This window comes from Aedes aegypti, chromosome 2 (assembly GCF_002204515.2).
Source record: "Aedes aegypti strain LVP_AGWG chromosome 2, AaegL5.0 Primary Assembly, whole genome shotgun sequence".
Classification (NCBI taxonomy): Eukaryota; Metazoa; Arthropoda; class Insecta; order Diptera; family Culicidae; genus Aedes; species Aedes aegypti.
The window spans coordinates 178,382,174-178,395,420 of record NC_035108.1 but is presented as its reverse complement, the minus strand read 5'-3'; the positions used below and the strand labels follow the sequence as shown (position 1 = coordinate 178,395,420).

Sequence of the window (13,247 nt, the reverse complement as noted above, 5' to 3'; positions counted from 1 at the left end):
CGGTTGGTCCAGGATCTGTTCGTAATTCCATTGGTTTATCGGATTTTCAAAATTATATGTTGCGGCTGACATTGGCACAAATGGCCATTATACTAAATGAGGAAATCTTTCTAGAACACTAAGCGGAAAACAAGGCTGAATAGCAGTTTTTGTTCCAATAAAGATGAAAAGCCAGAAAAATGAAGATTTTTTATGAGTTACAAACAAAAACATAATAGAGGAAGGGTTCGTTGACATGCCTTTGGTACTAACATTTTGCACAATTTTTATCTAAATCTGTCTCAACAGTTCACCTCAAATGAATTTATTTACATACGGAGCAATAATATTACATGCAATAAAATTAAACAAATAAACAAAGACTACCCTTGAGCCCTGTATTTTGCAGCAAATGAAAGAGGATGGTCTTGGCTCTTATCGGTCCAGATTTGAGACATGCCTATTATTTGTTATCAAGATACATAAAAGAAAGACACGGTGTCCCCATTACGCCCATCGGAATTGCTCAGCTGTCATCCTGAACCTGTATGGATAAGGTTAAACTCAGTAGGTAATAAGCTCATTTTACGATTCAGTAGCAAAAAAAACTAACTTAATCTCTTCGAAAACGGATTAGAAATTGCGATGGGTCGTAAGTAGGTGGCGCAAGCTTACTTTCTGTATGTAAGCGAAAGTAGTGATACTTTTATGAATCAGTATTAATTAAGATGACTGAGTTTTATCACTTTGAAATTGCAATATGTAAAATCAACATGGCTTCCAAAACGAATGACAGGCTACTTAGCCCTAAGAGCTTAGATTCTATGCTATAAATAAGTATCATCAATGTACAACTACTTAAGTTTGTAGATACTCAGGCCCATACGTCGTGGAGTCCTCGGAAGTTCAAAAAAAAAAAAATCGACACAACTTAATACAACACATCGTTTGCTAATATGGACAGCAAGAGGCCTTTGAAGAACTATCTATTGATGATTGGTTACGCTTGTATATCCTAATGCCCATACTCGATAGAGATCTTAGAGGAACAAGGACATCCCGCACAAATTTATACAATACACCGTTTACCCACAGGAATGGTAAGGGGCCTTTGGAGTATGGCCGTAGATCCAATGGCTTTTACTCAATAGAGTCCTTGGAACACCAAAAACATCCGTATAAATCAATAAAATATTCCGTTGAAATAAATGAATGGTTAAGACACTGTGCCATATTAAATAACTACATATAGACCATTGTTCACGTTTGAAGATTCAAAGGCCTATATTCAATGAAGTCTTTGGAGGACCTTGGATATCGGAAAAAATTATAACAATACTCATTTTACTGCTACATATAGATAAGGGTCTGTGCCATATCAAAAAGGCATCTATTGATAATTGGATATGTATGCTTGTAGATCCTTAGATCTATATTCGATATAGATCTTGGAGGACCTAGGACATCCACACAAATTAATTCAATACACTGTTTACTCATATTAATGGTTAGGGGCCTGTGGAGTATTTGAAAACTAATCTCTAATCTCTTATTACGGTCGTAGATCCCAAGGCCCATATTCAATGGACTCCTTGGAGGATCTAGGACATCGGCATAAATTATAAAAAATACTCATTTTACTACTATGAATAGATAAGGGCCTGTGCCATGTCAAAAAACATCAAAGGATCGCTAAATATGCCAGTACATTGCAGGTAAATATTCCAGGAAGTTTTTGGACGAACTAGAACACCTGTTGTACTTACTTAATTACTTAAATTTGGATCTGACAATACAAACGCTCCTTAAAAATATAACAATCTTCTAGGGTCCAGTATTGTGAGACATTCTTCTACATAGAAATGATAAATTGATCTCCGTTAACTCATGTAGAATCATATGCCCAAACTCCAAAGAGTTCTTGGAAGACCTTAACTTGCACACATTCTAGCCTGATTTAGAACCCAATGTATTGATAATATGTTAATTATGCTAAAAGAGCATATTTTTTTTATAAATAATATAAATTAATTTCAAACAAGTAGACTCCAAACGGCAAAACCTCGTTTTACGAACTGAGCTCCCTCGTTTTACGCACTGATTCAATTTACGCACCAACTCAATTTACGCACCCCCGATCTAGTTCGTAAATTGAGGTTATTTTGTATTGAAAGCTGTTCAAAAGAACTTTGTAGAATTTTATCTAAGTGTATGAGCTTGACAGGCCACTCTAGGGCAGCATCCATTGATTACGTGACCTCGTTACGCTTTTTGTATGAAAAAAAAAATGTATGAACGCTTGAGAATACTCCCCCCTCCCCCTAGAGCGTTACGTAATTTGTTGACGGCGTCTAGGCTGCTACTCCTGTAGGGTTGAAGCAATGGCTTTGGCCAGCCTAAGAGTAAATGTCTTTAAAAATTATATGGGAAGCCCTATTTATACTACATATATGTCAAACGTAAGCTTTCAATCCATTCATTTATTTTTTGATATTACATTGTTATTCCAATAAAACCGCGTCAGCAATTCCACGCCATACAACTCGGTTCGCAGCTGCTTCCCTCCATCCCTGGCTGCGGCCCACACTCGCCAGATCTTGCAGTTGCAGCACCTGATTAGCTCACCGTGCTCACCGTGCTCCACGCCTTCTTGTTCTTGCCGGATCAGAAGCAAACACAATTTTTGCAGGGTTGTTGTCCGGCATTCTTACAACATGCCCCGCCCAACGAATTCTTCCAGTTTTTGCTAGCTTCAGGGAGCTAGGTTCGCCGTAGGGTGCAGCGAGCTTGTGGTTCATCCTTCGCTGTTACACACCCCAACACACCGCCAAAGATCGTTCTAGGCACCCGACGTTCGAAGACTCCGAGTGTGCAAGCATGTTGAAAACTAAATTTCATCCTGTTGTTAGCATGTTGTTAAACTAAATTTTATCCTACATAAAAGTAGAAATACTAAATTGCATGCTTGGTGGCTTAGATCACTCAAAAGTTTGATGAATCATAGTTTTAATTTTATGTAAACGTTCATAAAACCTGTATTTTATAGAACTTTAGCGACCTATAGCTCAAAATTGTGAAGTGCTGAAATTTTTTTGAAAGAGTAACAGATTCAGCTGTTAAATTTAATTTTATAATTTAATCCGTAAGACACGCAAAAATGTTATATTTGTTACGCTGCGTATTTTTTTTTAACTTGACTACTTATAACGACCAGGCTACTGGCGATATCAGCATTGAATTATGTGGGTTATGAAGAAGATAATATTGGGAAATTCTCTCACATGCCAAAGTTCAAATATGGAGCGTAATTCAAGAGAGTAGATTAATTGATGATTATTTTTTCTGTGATGTGACGTGAAATTGTTAAAATTTTACATTTATTTGATGATTGTTCAGGGTATTTAATTTGACCAGAAGAAATCTAATAGTGCTGATCGATATTGGCGTAGCTCTCTCCATGTGGATGATGAGCATGGCCAACGCGTTTAACATGAGGCTGGAATCCAGTCTTGTGATCCGAGCTATAGTCAACAATACGGTGAGTTCCATCGGCTTCATCTAGAGTGTATTGTCCCTTCACGTGATCTCCATCGCGGTGCTCCCATTGGCTCTTGTGATCGTGGGTGTGTCCATCCTTCACTCCATATTCGTACTTGTACTTGGGATAGCTGTGATAGTCCTCAAAGGCCGATGCAACCACGGCAAGGCAGGCAATCAGAGCGATAAGCTATTGAAAATGCAGGTATGTGGTTAGCTGTAATATTAATATTTTTCATAATTTAGGTTCTTCTTATCACCTTGAACATTTTTAGGCGTTTTGTGATTTGAGCTACTAACTACTCAACAGTATGAATGCAAAACTGAAACTGATGCTCTAATTGATATGTAACAATATATTTATACAAATTGATCGTCTTCTATTCTGTAGCTCAAAAACAGTTCAACCGCTTAGCAAACAATTCGACCGATTCCATACATCGTCAAGTGCCATGCGGCTAATTAATTGAAAGTGCATGTCCATTTTTGCGCGTTAGGTTCCGTTTTCTATTAACCTTGCTCAGAAGCAGTACCGTTTAGTTTATAGGCAGAAATGCGCGATGATCATAATAAGTGAAACTGTTCGACGGTGATTGCACCTTTCACTTTAGCATACGTTTTGAATAAATCATTTCAGAACTTTCTAGCAACATATTCGGTCTTGACAAATCAAATGATCAAACTTCCATAGACCAAAATAATACATAGAACTGCTTTATTATGGGTGAAATCGCAAATTTCTCCAACCGTTGTTTTAAAATAAGAGTTCTTCAAAGCTTCTTCCCAAAGTTGACACCAAGTGCAAATTAACGATCAATGATATTTTTGGGTAGGCAATTTTCTCGAGTTTCCAGAATATCTTCGTACTTGCCACAAGATGTACACATGCGAAAATGGCTAATCGGCAGTGAAAGCTCTTAATTAATAACTGAGGTAGTGCTCATAAGAACTTTAAGCTATAACGCACGATCTGTTTCAGCAGGGTCGTAAAGCCAGTAGTAGAAGAAGAAGTTATTAAAAAGCAGTTTTCCGATTTATACATGAAATATTCTTCTATACATAACAGTATTCATTACCCACCTCAATGAGTGATCTTGTCCGTTTATTTCTTTATAAGTTCATAATATATCATTAAACCTCATGCGTAGATTCTCGTTATAAGCATCATAAAAAAAACGGCTCCATCCCACTACCCCGAATGGGTCACTACCCCGAAAGCCATTACCCCGAATGGGTCATTACCCCGAACGCCATTACCCCGAATGAGCAATTACCCCGAGTAGTACGAGATACAGGGCAAAAAAAGTTGACGATACTGTTATAAAAGATTGATTATTCATGTATGCGTCTCTAATGTAAACTTAATGGTGCGTAAAATTTGTCGATTATATTTTCATCATATATTTTCCCTTCTTCGTATGTTAGCTATTCTTTTGGAATATTGTGTTGGCAACTATCCTCTTCTTATTTTTTTTTCTGGTACAGTGCCACTTTCTCAGCTCAGTTCGCACGTACCCAATTGAAGGATCTATTCACAATATCATAACACTAAAAATGGTTAGTTTCGACACCCTCTTGTAGCAAACTTTTTGTATGGAAGTTTTACAAATTTTGAAAGAGCTGTAACATTTTGACAATCGCCTACTCCATTTATCGTTATGAAGTTTGTGAATGGGCTTCTCATAAAATAAGACTTTTATTTACTTTTCTTGCTAATTTATTGCTGGTACATGTGTCCAGGGAAGCCAAGGAAATTGTCAATATCACCACCCGAGGAATTTGAACTCATAACCCTCAATATAATCTTGCTGAACAGATGCGTGTCACCGGTATTTGCACTCCTTGGTGGTGTTCATATTTGAATTATGTTTTTAAACAAAGATTTCCCACGTCATAGCTGCAAGCATTGTGCCAGAAATTTTCCCTTCTTTCTTAAAAAGGCTGTTCTTTCAAGTTTTTCTTGGATGAGCTAGTCACTAATATTTTCGTATGGAACAGCTATGTTTTTTAAAAGCAGGATATCGTTAGAGCATTCATGGAAGTTAATCCTGCTTAAATTTAATACAAAAAGATAAAAGAAGGGAAATTTCAGAAATTTCCCCTCCTTTTATCTTCTTATATTAAAACAGTCAGGTCTCTTATGAAACCATTTTGGGATGGTACACAAATTATGCCACGCTAAATTTCAACTTTTTTGACCGCCTCCTTCCCCCTTTTGTCTCACTTTTTATATGAATCCTTCGAAATTTTTGTAAGGCTTGTCACGCTTGGCTCGACCCCCTCCCCCCCTTGGAGCGTGACATAATTTGTGCATGACCTCTTTTCTGCCATAATCATTTCTTCATTGTCTTGAATCAAACAGAACTAATTTTTGTGGTCGTCTTATCGAAATTTAGCTGAATGACCCCTCAAACCAACGAAAGTTTTTACTGTAGCGGCTCTTAGAAGAGACTACCCTTTTTCTAACATGTACTGTACAAGTATATTACCGTTTCAATGCCACAACGGAACAATTGTTCATCAGGTTGGTCTTTAAGTGGGTTCCATAGAACAACACTTGCAGCAATATCATCAGGGTGATCTTCCATTGCCATTCCATTGCCACAAAATCTTTTGGAAGATTCAAATGCTAATAGATCGACATCTAAAATTACACAGCGTAACAAAAATGACATTTTTGCTTGTCTCAAGGATCAAATTATGTGTCTCTAGTAGATTTGGAGTTGCTGAATCTGATGCCATTCTAAGAAATGTTCCAGCACGTCACAATTTTTAGCTACAGGTCGCCAAAGTTGTATAAAACACAGGTTTTATTGATGTTTACATGAAATTTAAAGTACAATTTATCTAACTTTTTTGTAATCTAATCCACCAAACATACAAAATAGAACTTAAACTTTCATTTCAGATATAATTTGATTGAAATTGCACGATTAAATTTCGTGTGAACCGATTTTTTCAACATGCTTGCAGTCCTCCATAGAAAATTCTTCATTTCTCTTATATGTAAAAATACAATAATATTCTATACCATCAAAAAAAAATAACTTTTTCGCATCGAAACTATAATGAACTTTGATGGAAAGTATTGTTATACACATAAACTTTGAATTCTGTGGCAAATTAAATAAAAAAAATACCATACAAGCTGGCAAACTTGCATGCAAGTTGGCTGAAATAGTGAATTTCCGCATTTTCAACAGTAAATATTTGAAAAACTAGACGTGCTATGATATTTCTGAAAACGGCAATGGATTCAGCTAGCCTTAATTAAGTGAATAGCGGTATTTTGGTGCTAGAGACAAAATCGTGTTCCGCAGTGTTATTAGTGAAGGAAATGGGTAGCAGCGTCCAAAAGGAGACTTTACCACATCCTATTTTATTGCATACTTTAGCTATCCTATTCATAACAAATTCACCCTTCTTTTTATTATAGGCTGTTCTTCAGAGTATTGCAGTGCGGTTGTAAAAATCTAAAAATGTTTTTTTAAGCTAGCTCCTTTTTAACTCCTAATATTTGAAAAATACTAGGCCAAATCGTTTAATACTCCGTACAATTACTTCCCCACCAAAATAAGTCTCAAAATGTTATGCATTCGGGGTAATGGCGTTCGGGGTAGTGTCATAGAGTCAAAAAAAACGAATGCTAATATTTTCTAGATTAGTAGTTTATTCTGAGCTTCTCACTCTGAGGACACTAAAATAGTGCTTCGTGTTTTTCCAACATCTATTTCTTATAATTTAATTTTGTACGTATAATGACCAAAGACCATGGTCCATTTTATTCTTCTCATTCTTCTTATTCTTGGCATTACGTTCTCACTGGGACAGAGTCTGCTTCTCAGCTTAGTATTCTTATGAGCACTTCTACAGTTTTTAACTGAGAGCTTTCTTTGCCAAAGTTGCCATTTTCGCATTCGTATATCGTGTGGCAGGCACGATGATATTATATGCTCAGGGGAGTCAAGGAATTTTCATTACGAAAAGATCCTAGACCGACCAGGAATCGAATCCAGACATCTCAGCAGGGCTTTGCTTTGTAGTCGTGGACTTTAACCACTCGGCTAAGGAAGGCCCCCACGACTTACACAACATTTAAAATTTTAGTTTGGACAGAGGATCATGAGAGGGAGGGGAAAAGTTCTAGAAAATTTACCACGTAATTTATGGATTGCAACTAACAGTGGTCTCTCTATTATATGTCTTCCACTATAATGGATCATTTCCATTGGAAATGCATGTGGAACAGAATGACTAATATTCGTCTTCTCAGTGAGAATCGAACTCACGACTCTCTGATCTCTAGTTAGGGCGCGTTACCACTACGCCATGAGAGGACCCATGAACGCAGAAGTTAACCTGAATTCGATTTCAGCTCAATAATCACGTGGTCCTCTTTCGCAAAGTGCACCTCTTTCGGAAGAATTAACATAATAACAGTTCGATTCTCACAGAGAAGACGTGTAACTTTTTCGCAAAACTTCACATCAATTTGTCCATTTAATCCAATTTCAAAATATGTGTAATGTTTAGCTTTCGGTAGTAGTTAAACTTCCACTCGGCTGGTTAGCCGTAAACCACGATTCATAATTAAAAACAAGTATTTATCGAGCAACGGACTCATGTTCCGTAACCGGTCGTTTGAGAACGTCGCGACTCATTGGAAGCCCACACAATAGAAACCTCAGCCAGCGCAGTTGCTGCCTAGTGTAGTGTGCTATTTCCATACATAAAAAACAATGCGCTCTCGGGCTAGGCATTGGATATATATATTGAAAGCGTTGTGTTTGGATGGGCATCTAATTCTTCCGAAAGAGGTGCACTTTGCGAAACAGGACTACGTGATTATTGAGCTGAAATCGAATTCAGGTTAACTTCTGCGTTCATGAGTCCTCTCATGGCGTAGGGGTAACGCGCCCTAACTAGAGATCAGTGAGTCGTGAGTTCGATTCTCACTGAGAAGACGTGTAACTTTTTCGCAAAACTTCACATCAATGTGTCCATTTAATCCAATAGCAAAATATATGTAATGTTTAACTTTCGGTAGTTGTTAAACTTCCACTCGGCTGGTTAGCAGTAAACCACGATTCATAATTAAAAACAAGTAAAATTCGTGACTAGGTGACCCATAACAGTATGAGCAGTGTATAAACACCGAAATTCACTTTGAATAAAATGATCGATTATTAATTGAATTGTAAGTGAAAGTAGCGAATACTTTCAAAATATTTTTCATTTCGATTTTTTTCTGCTCCTCGTGCATTTCTGTTTTTAACTAGGCTGTATCTTCTGGGCAATGTTTATAGAAAACGGAACATAGCACGCAAAAACAAACATGTACTTTCAATTAATTTGCCGCATGGCACTAGAATGGTGTTTAATCGGCCGGATGGTTTACGAAGCGATCGAAAAATTTCAAAGCTGCAGAGGAGAAGACAATCAATTTGTATAAATATTCTACCCTTTAACAATCAGCTTCAGTTGTGCATTCATACTGTTGACTAGTTAGCAACTGATCGCAAGACACGCATCAAAATGTTCAAGGTAATATAGATAACCTAAATCATAGATGGTGTTGACCTTCTCACTTATCGTATTCCTGTAATGTTTTAATAGCTCATCGCTCTGGTTGTCTGCCTTGCCGTAGTCGCATCGGCATTTGAAGACTATTACAGCTATCCCAAGTACAAGTACGAATATGGAGTAAAGGATTTGTACACCCATGATCACAAAAGCCAATGGGAACACCGCGATGGAGATCACGTTAAGGGACAATACACTCTGGATGAAGCCGATGGAACTCATCGTATTGTTGACTACAGCTCGGATCATAAGACTGGATTCCAGCCGCATGTTCAACGCGTTGGCCATGCTCATCATCCACATCATGGTGAGAGTTATGCCAATATCGATCAGCATTACTAGATTACATATGGAAAAATCAAAGAACAAGATCAATTTTACGGCAAAATAAAGTGAAATTGTGTAATTTTTTCCTATACGTTATTCCATGAAATTTTCCTTCACGTAAAAGAACATCTGAATAGTTTCGTAATCCGGAATTGTTTATCTTTTGGTTCATTATAACTACCTGATCGAGAATCAAGTCATTCCTTTCTGGACGACATTTTGAACTGGCCTAATGAGGACAATTTTTCTGTTATAAATAGTGCGAATGTTTCAATCGTTTCAAATTTTTAGAATTGTTCTTCGTGAAAGTGGAAAAGAGTGGAAATTTCCTTTCGGCATTGAATTATTCCTCTTCCGCGTTTTTGTGTTGTTCAGAGTCGCGTTGAAAACAATCGAATGCATTCGGTTTGTGAACCTGTGAGAATAATTTACAACTTTCGGTTGCAAACCCCAATAAATAAAAATAAAATAAGGATAGTAGATGCGGGGTTTGCAGCTTTTGCTCCAGTCCAGTACTTCGAAGAGTGTGATGAACGTTGACCGGCGTGACGGAGGGGGATTAAGCAACTTTTTTCCGGAGGATGCAAGCATTTGGTGAGTCCGTTCCTTTTATACAGAAACCCCGAATCAGACGTAACGATTTTGAGATCAGATTTTCACGTTTTGGAGTGCAACCTGTTTCTGCGGTTTCCGTTTATGCTCACATGGACGTCGGATATTATGGAACTAACGGTGCTTTAATTTTTGTTTCTTGTTTATTGCCGCACCTCATTTTACCTGTTCCAACCGGTCGCTTCGCGAAGTTCATAAACCTTTCTTAGATGACCCTGGAGGGATCTATTCTGCTTTACTCGGTAAATAGTAGATCGTTAATACCGTTGAACGCGTAATCGACTATTTTTACGCGAAAAAATTCTTCATTCTGTAAATCAATCATCTTTCCTCTTTTGAATGCCGGCATTCAAGAGATTAAATTGAAAACAATTAAACAACAAATGCTCTGGGTTCATCGCTAGCTTTTCAGGCGAATCCTGATGACCTAATACCCCTCCCAACCCTCAACTCCGTAGCACTTATGAGGGTGTCGCTGAGTCGGAGGCCTCTCGTTAAGTAAGTGCTGCATCAACATTTCCTTCCCCAATCCCAAGTTACGGTAAAGATGGGCGTGGCCGGGAATAGTAATATTCATGATTTTGGTATTTTTGTTTAAGATTGAATCATGGTTTATTCCCTAGCCTTGCTCCTGAAGGCATTCTAGATAAGATTATCAAAAGAAAAAACATGAATATTGTTAGTATCCAATCTACGAAGTATTCCGTAACTACGCTAACGCTAACGCTAACGCTAACATTTTGAACTGGCCTAATGAGCATTACATGAACGTATTGCTGTATGTAACGTATCGTGAAATTGTAATTTAATTAATTAGTTGGTAATACATTGACATTGTTTATTGCTTATTATTAATATTTTTATGTGGACACCATTTCTACGTCAACCAACTGATTCAACCAACGATGGGGTTTTTAAATTTTTGTAAAAATTGTCAAATTGTGTTTAAACTTTTTCTGAGTATGAAAGCACAGTTTTACATTTTTCGCACTTCTAAATCGCAAAAAAAATAAACAAAATACTGCAAGCATCATAATTTTATGTTGTTATTAATTGATAGAGAGATAACATAATGACAGCTCGCTTTTTACTATAAATTTGAGTAATTTCAGTGTGTCGTGCACAGCTGTTATTAAATTGCGGAGTGCCATATGGATAAACTATTCAGTTTAATTTACCGTTCATCAACGCTGTGATGACCCGAATCTAAATTGTTTTCAAAATTTTAAAATAAATTCTCTAAATTGTTTCAGAGCTTGAAATTCATAAAATAAATTATTTCGGAGTCAATTTTGAATGACGAATCTAAGAATTAAACAATATCACACCCCATCGTTAAAGCTTAATTAAAACATAGGAGGAGTGTCGCCCAAATAATCACGATCTGAGAGTTTCATAGTATTCCCCCCGGGATTCCCAATCCACACAATATGCACCGAACTTGGGATGAATTGGACAAATCTTGAATAAATATTTGAAAATGTTATGGAAGATTTGCTTGAAGGATTTCAGGTCAAATTTAAAGAAAAATTCCTAGAGCAACCCTCCGATAAATCTTGGATGTTGAATCATTAACTAAAAGAAGGATCCAACAATTTCCCGTAATCATCCATGAATTCGCACTTTACTAACAGTTATGGATGAATCCAATAGTTTAAAAAGTAATCTGTTGGTGATGGTGATTGGAACTATCAGTACAAGTAAGTGAGTTTTGTATTTGAATTTTCAACTTTAGGGGGTAATCCTCCAGTACCGGACAGCACCCAATACCGGACATAGTGGAAACATTGAGAATTTTTTTTTTTCATCTTTATTAACGAGATTTTTAACCCTGGGCTAGTTCTTCTCGGGACCAACGGCTTTACTTCCCTTCCGAAATCATGGTCCAATCAAGATGGTGTATTAATAGGAAAGAAAGCTATTATGGAGACTAATGTTTGCATAGAATAACACATGCTTGAAATATGCATGCCTTTTTTAAAAAAGTAGAAATGTTTGAAAATCTTATAAAAAATGACGTATCGCCTTAAAATAGAGCCTATTCAGTAATTATTTTGAACATGCCAAAATATTTTGGATCACGCAAGCATGATCGAACATAATCCTAATTTGATAGTATGAATGTATTTTGTACCATAATTGAACTAAATACGGACAAATTACAATTTTGGCTATCCCACAGTTTTGGACAGCTTGATTTGTTATATGCTATCTTTGTAATTATTGCACCAGTGTCTCAAAATACATTCATTTTTCATGGATCCTGTCGATCAAACATGCAATAAAATTAAGAAGAATGAACATTCAGAACAACATCGTAAAATGTGCTTTTTTTCATAATTTATAAAAGAGGTTTTTGATGGACATGTTGCATAATAAGAAAAATTCATATTATTCTTGTAAATTTTGCAAATGCATTGAATTGGCAATTATATACCATTCCTATAGTAAAAACATTCAATGATGTTCAAGTTTACAGAATTCGAAGCATTTCCGGATTGTGTCCGGTAATGGGTGCTACCTTTCAAGATCGATCAATTCGGTACTGAAAAAAATCATCGAAATGCGATGTCAAAATTCATATTTATATTTTCAAATTTATTTTTATGCTATAAAAAGGATAATATTTATCATGAATGGGTAACAGGAGCACATACAACCAATATTTTTTGATTTATGAATTTAATGGCTTAAGTGTCCGGTACTGGGGATCTCCCCCTATATTTCGTTTATAAACAACAACGTGGTCATAGGAAGGCGGCGGGAGGGCAAAATGGCCAAAACCACTCTGCGGGGTGGGGGGAGATGATGTTAAAAAATGACCGCGTAATTAATGGACGGACCCATGTAGGTTCAATATATTTTTCTTCGGATTCAACACTTATCACGGTTAGAACATAGTGAATTTTGAAATTCATGTGTTAGCGTTTTTATATTTCGAGCAAATTAAAAGATTTTGTTTTAAATAAAAAGTGTAGTCAATCACTTTTTATATAGGATTTTAGGTATTGAGATTAATCCTGTGTGATGTTTTGACAAATTCATACCTGGATTACCTACGCAAGCGTGAAACAAAAAAAAATACGTTGATATTATGTAATGTTATTTCTGTAGTGCTGTGGAAATTTAATCTAATTCGCTTCGAAAGCTATTGGAATTCAGTCACATTGTCCAATACTTTTTATAATGTACATCTTATTGCAAAATAT

The 13,247-nt window shown here is 36.5% G+C and overlaps 2 protein-coding genes across 2 annotated transcripts; one reads left to right on the top strand and one right to left on the bottom strand.

The window, feature by feature from the left end:
- Nucleotides 1-3,400: 3,400 nt before the first annotated feature.
- Nucleotides 3,401-3,785, bottom strand: LOC5571358 (cuticle protein 19). Its single transcript, XM_001659590.2, has 2 exons — nt 3,777-3,785; nt 3,401-3,706 (listed from the first exon to the last, which is right to left on the bottom strand). Exons 1-2 carry the CDS (start codon nt 3,783-3,785, stop codon nt 3,401-3,403), a joined length of 315 nt encoding a protein of 104 aa, XP_001659640.2.
- Nucleotides 3,786-9,051: 5,266 nt separating this feature from the next.
- On the top strand, nt 9,052-9,441 carry LOC5571357 (cuticle protein 19). The gene is made up of 2 exons (XM_021839536.1): nt 9,052-9,060; nt 9,133-9,441. The coding sequence occupies exons 1-2, from the start codon at nt 9,052-9,054 to the stop codon at nt 9,439-9,441; spliced, it is 318 nt and encodes a 105-aa protein (XP_021695228.1).
- Nucleotides 9,442-13,247: the final 3,806 nt, after the last annotated feature.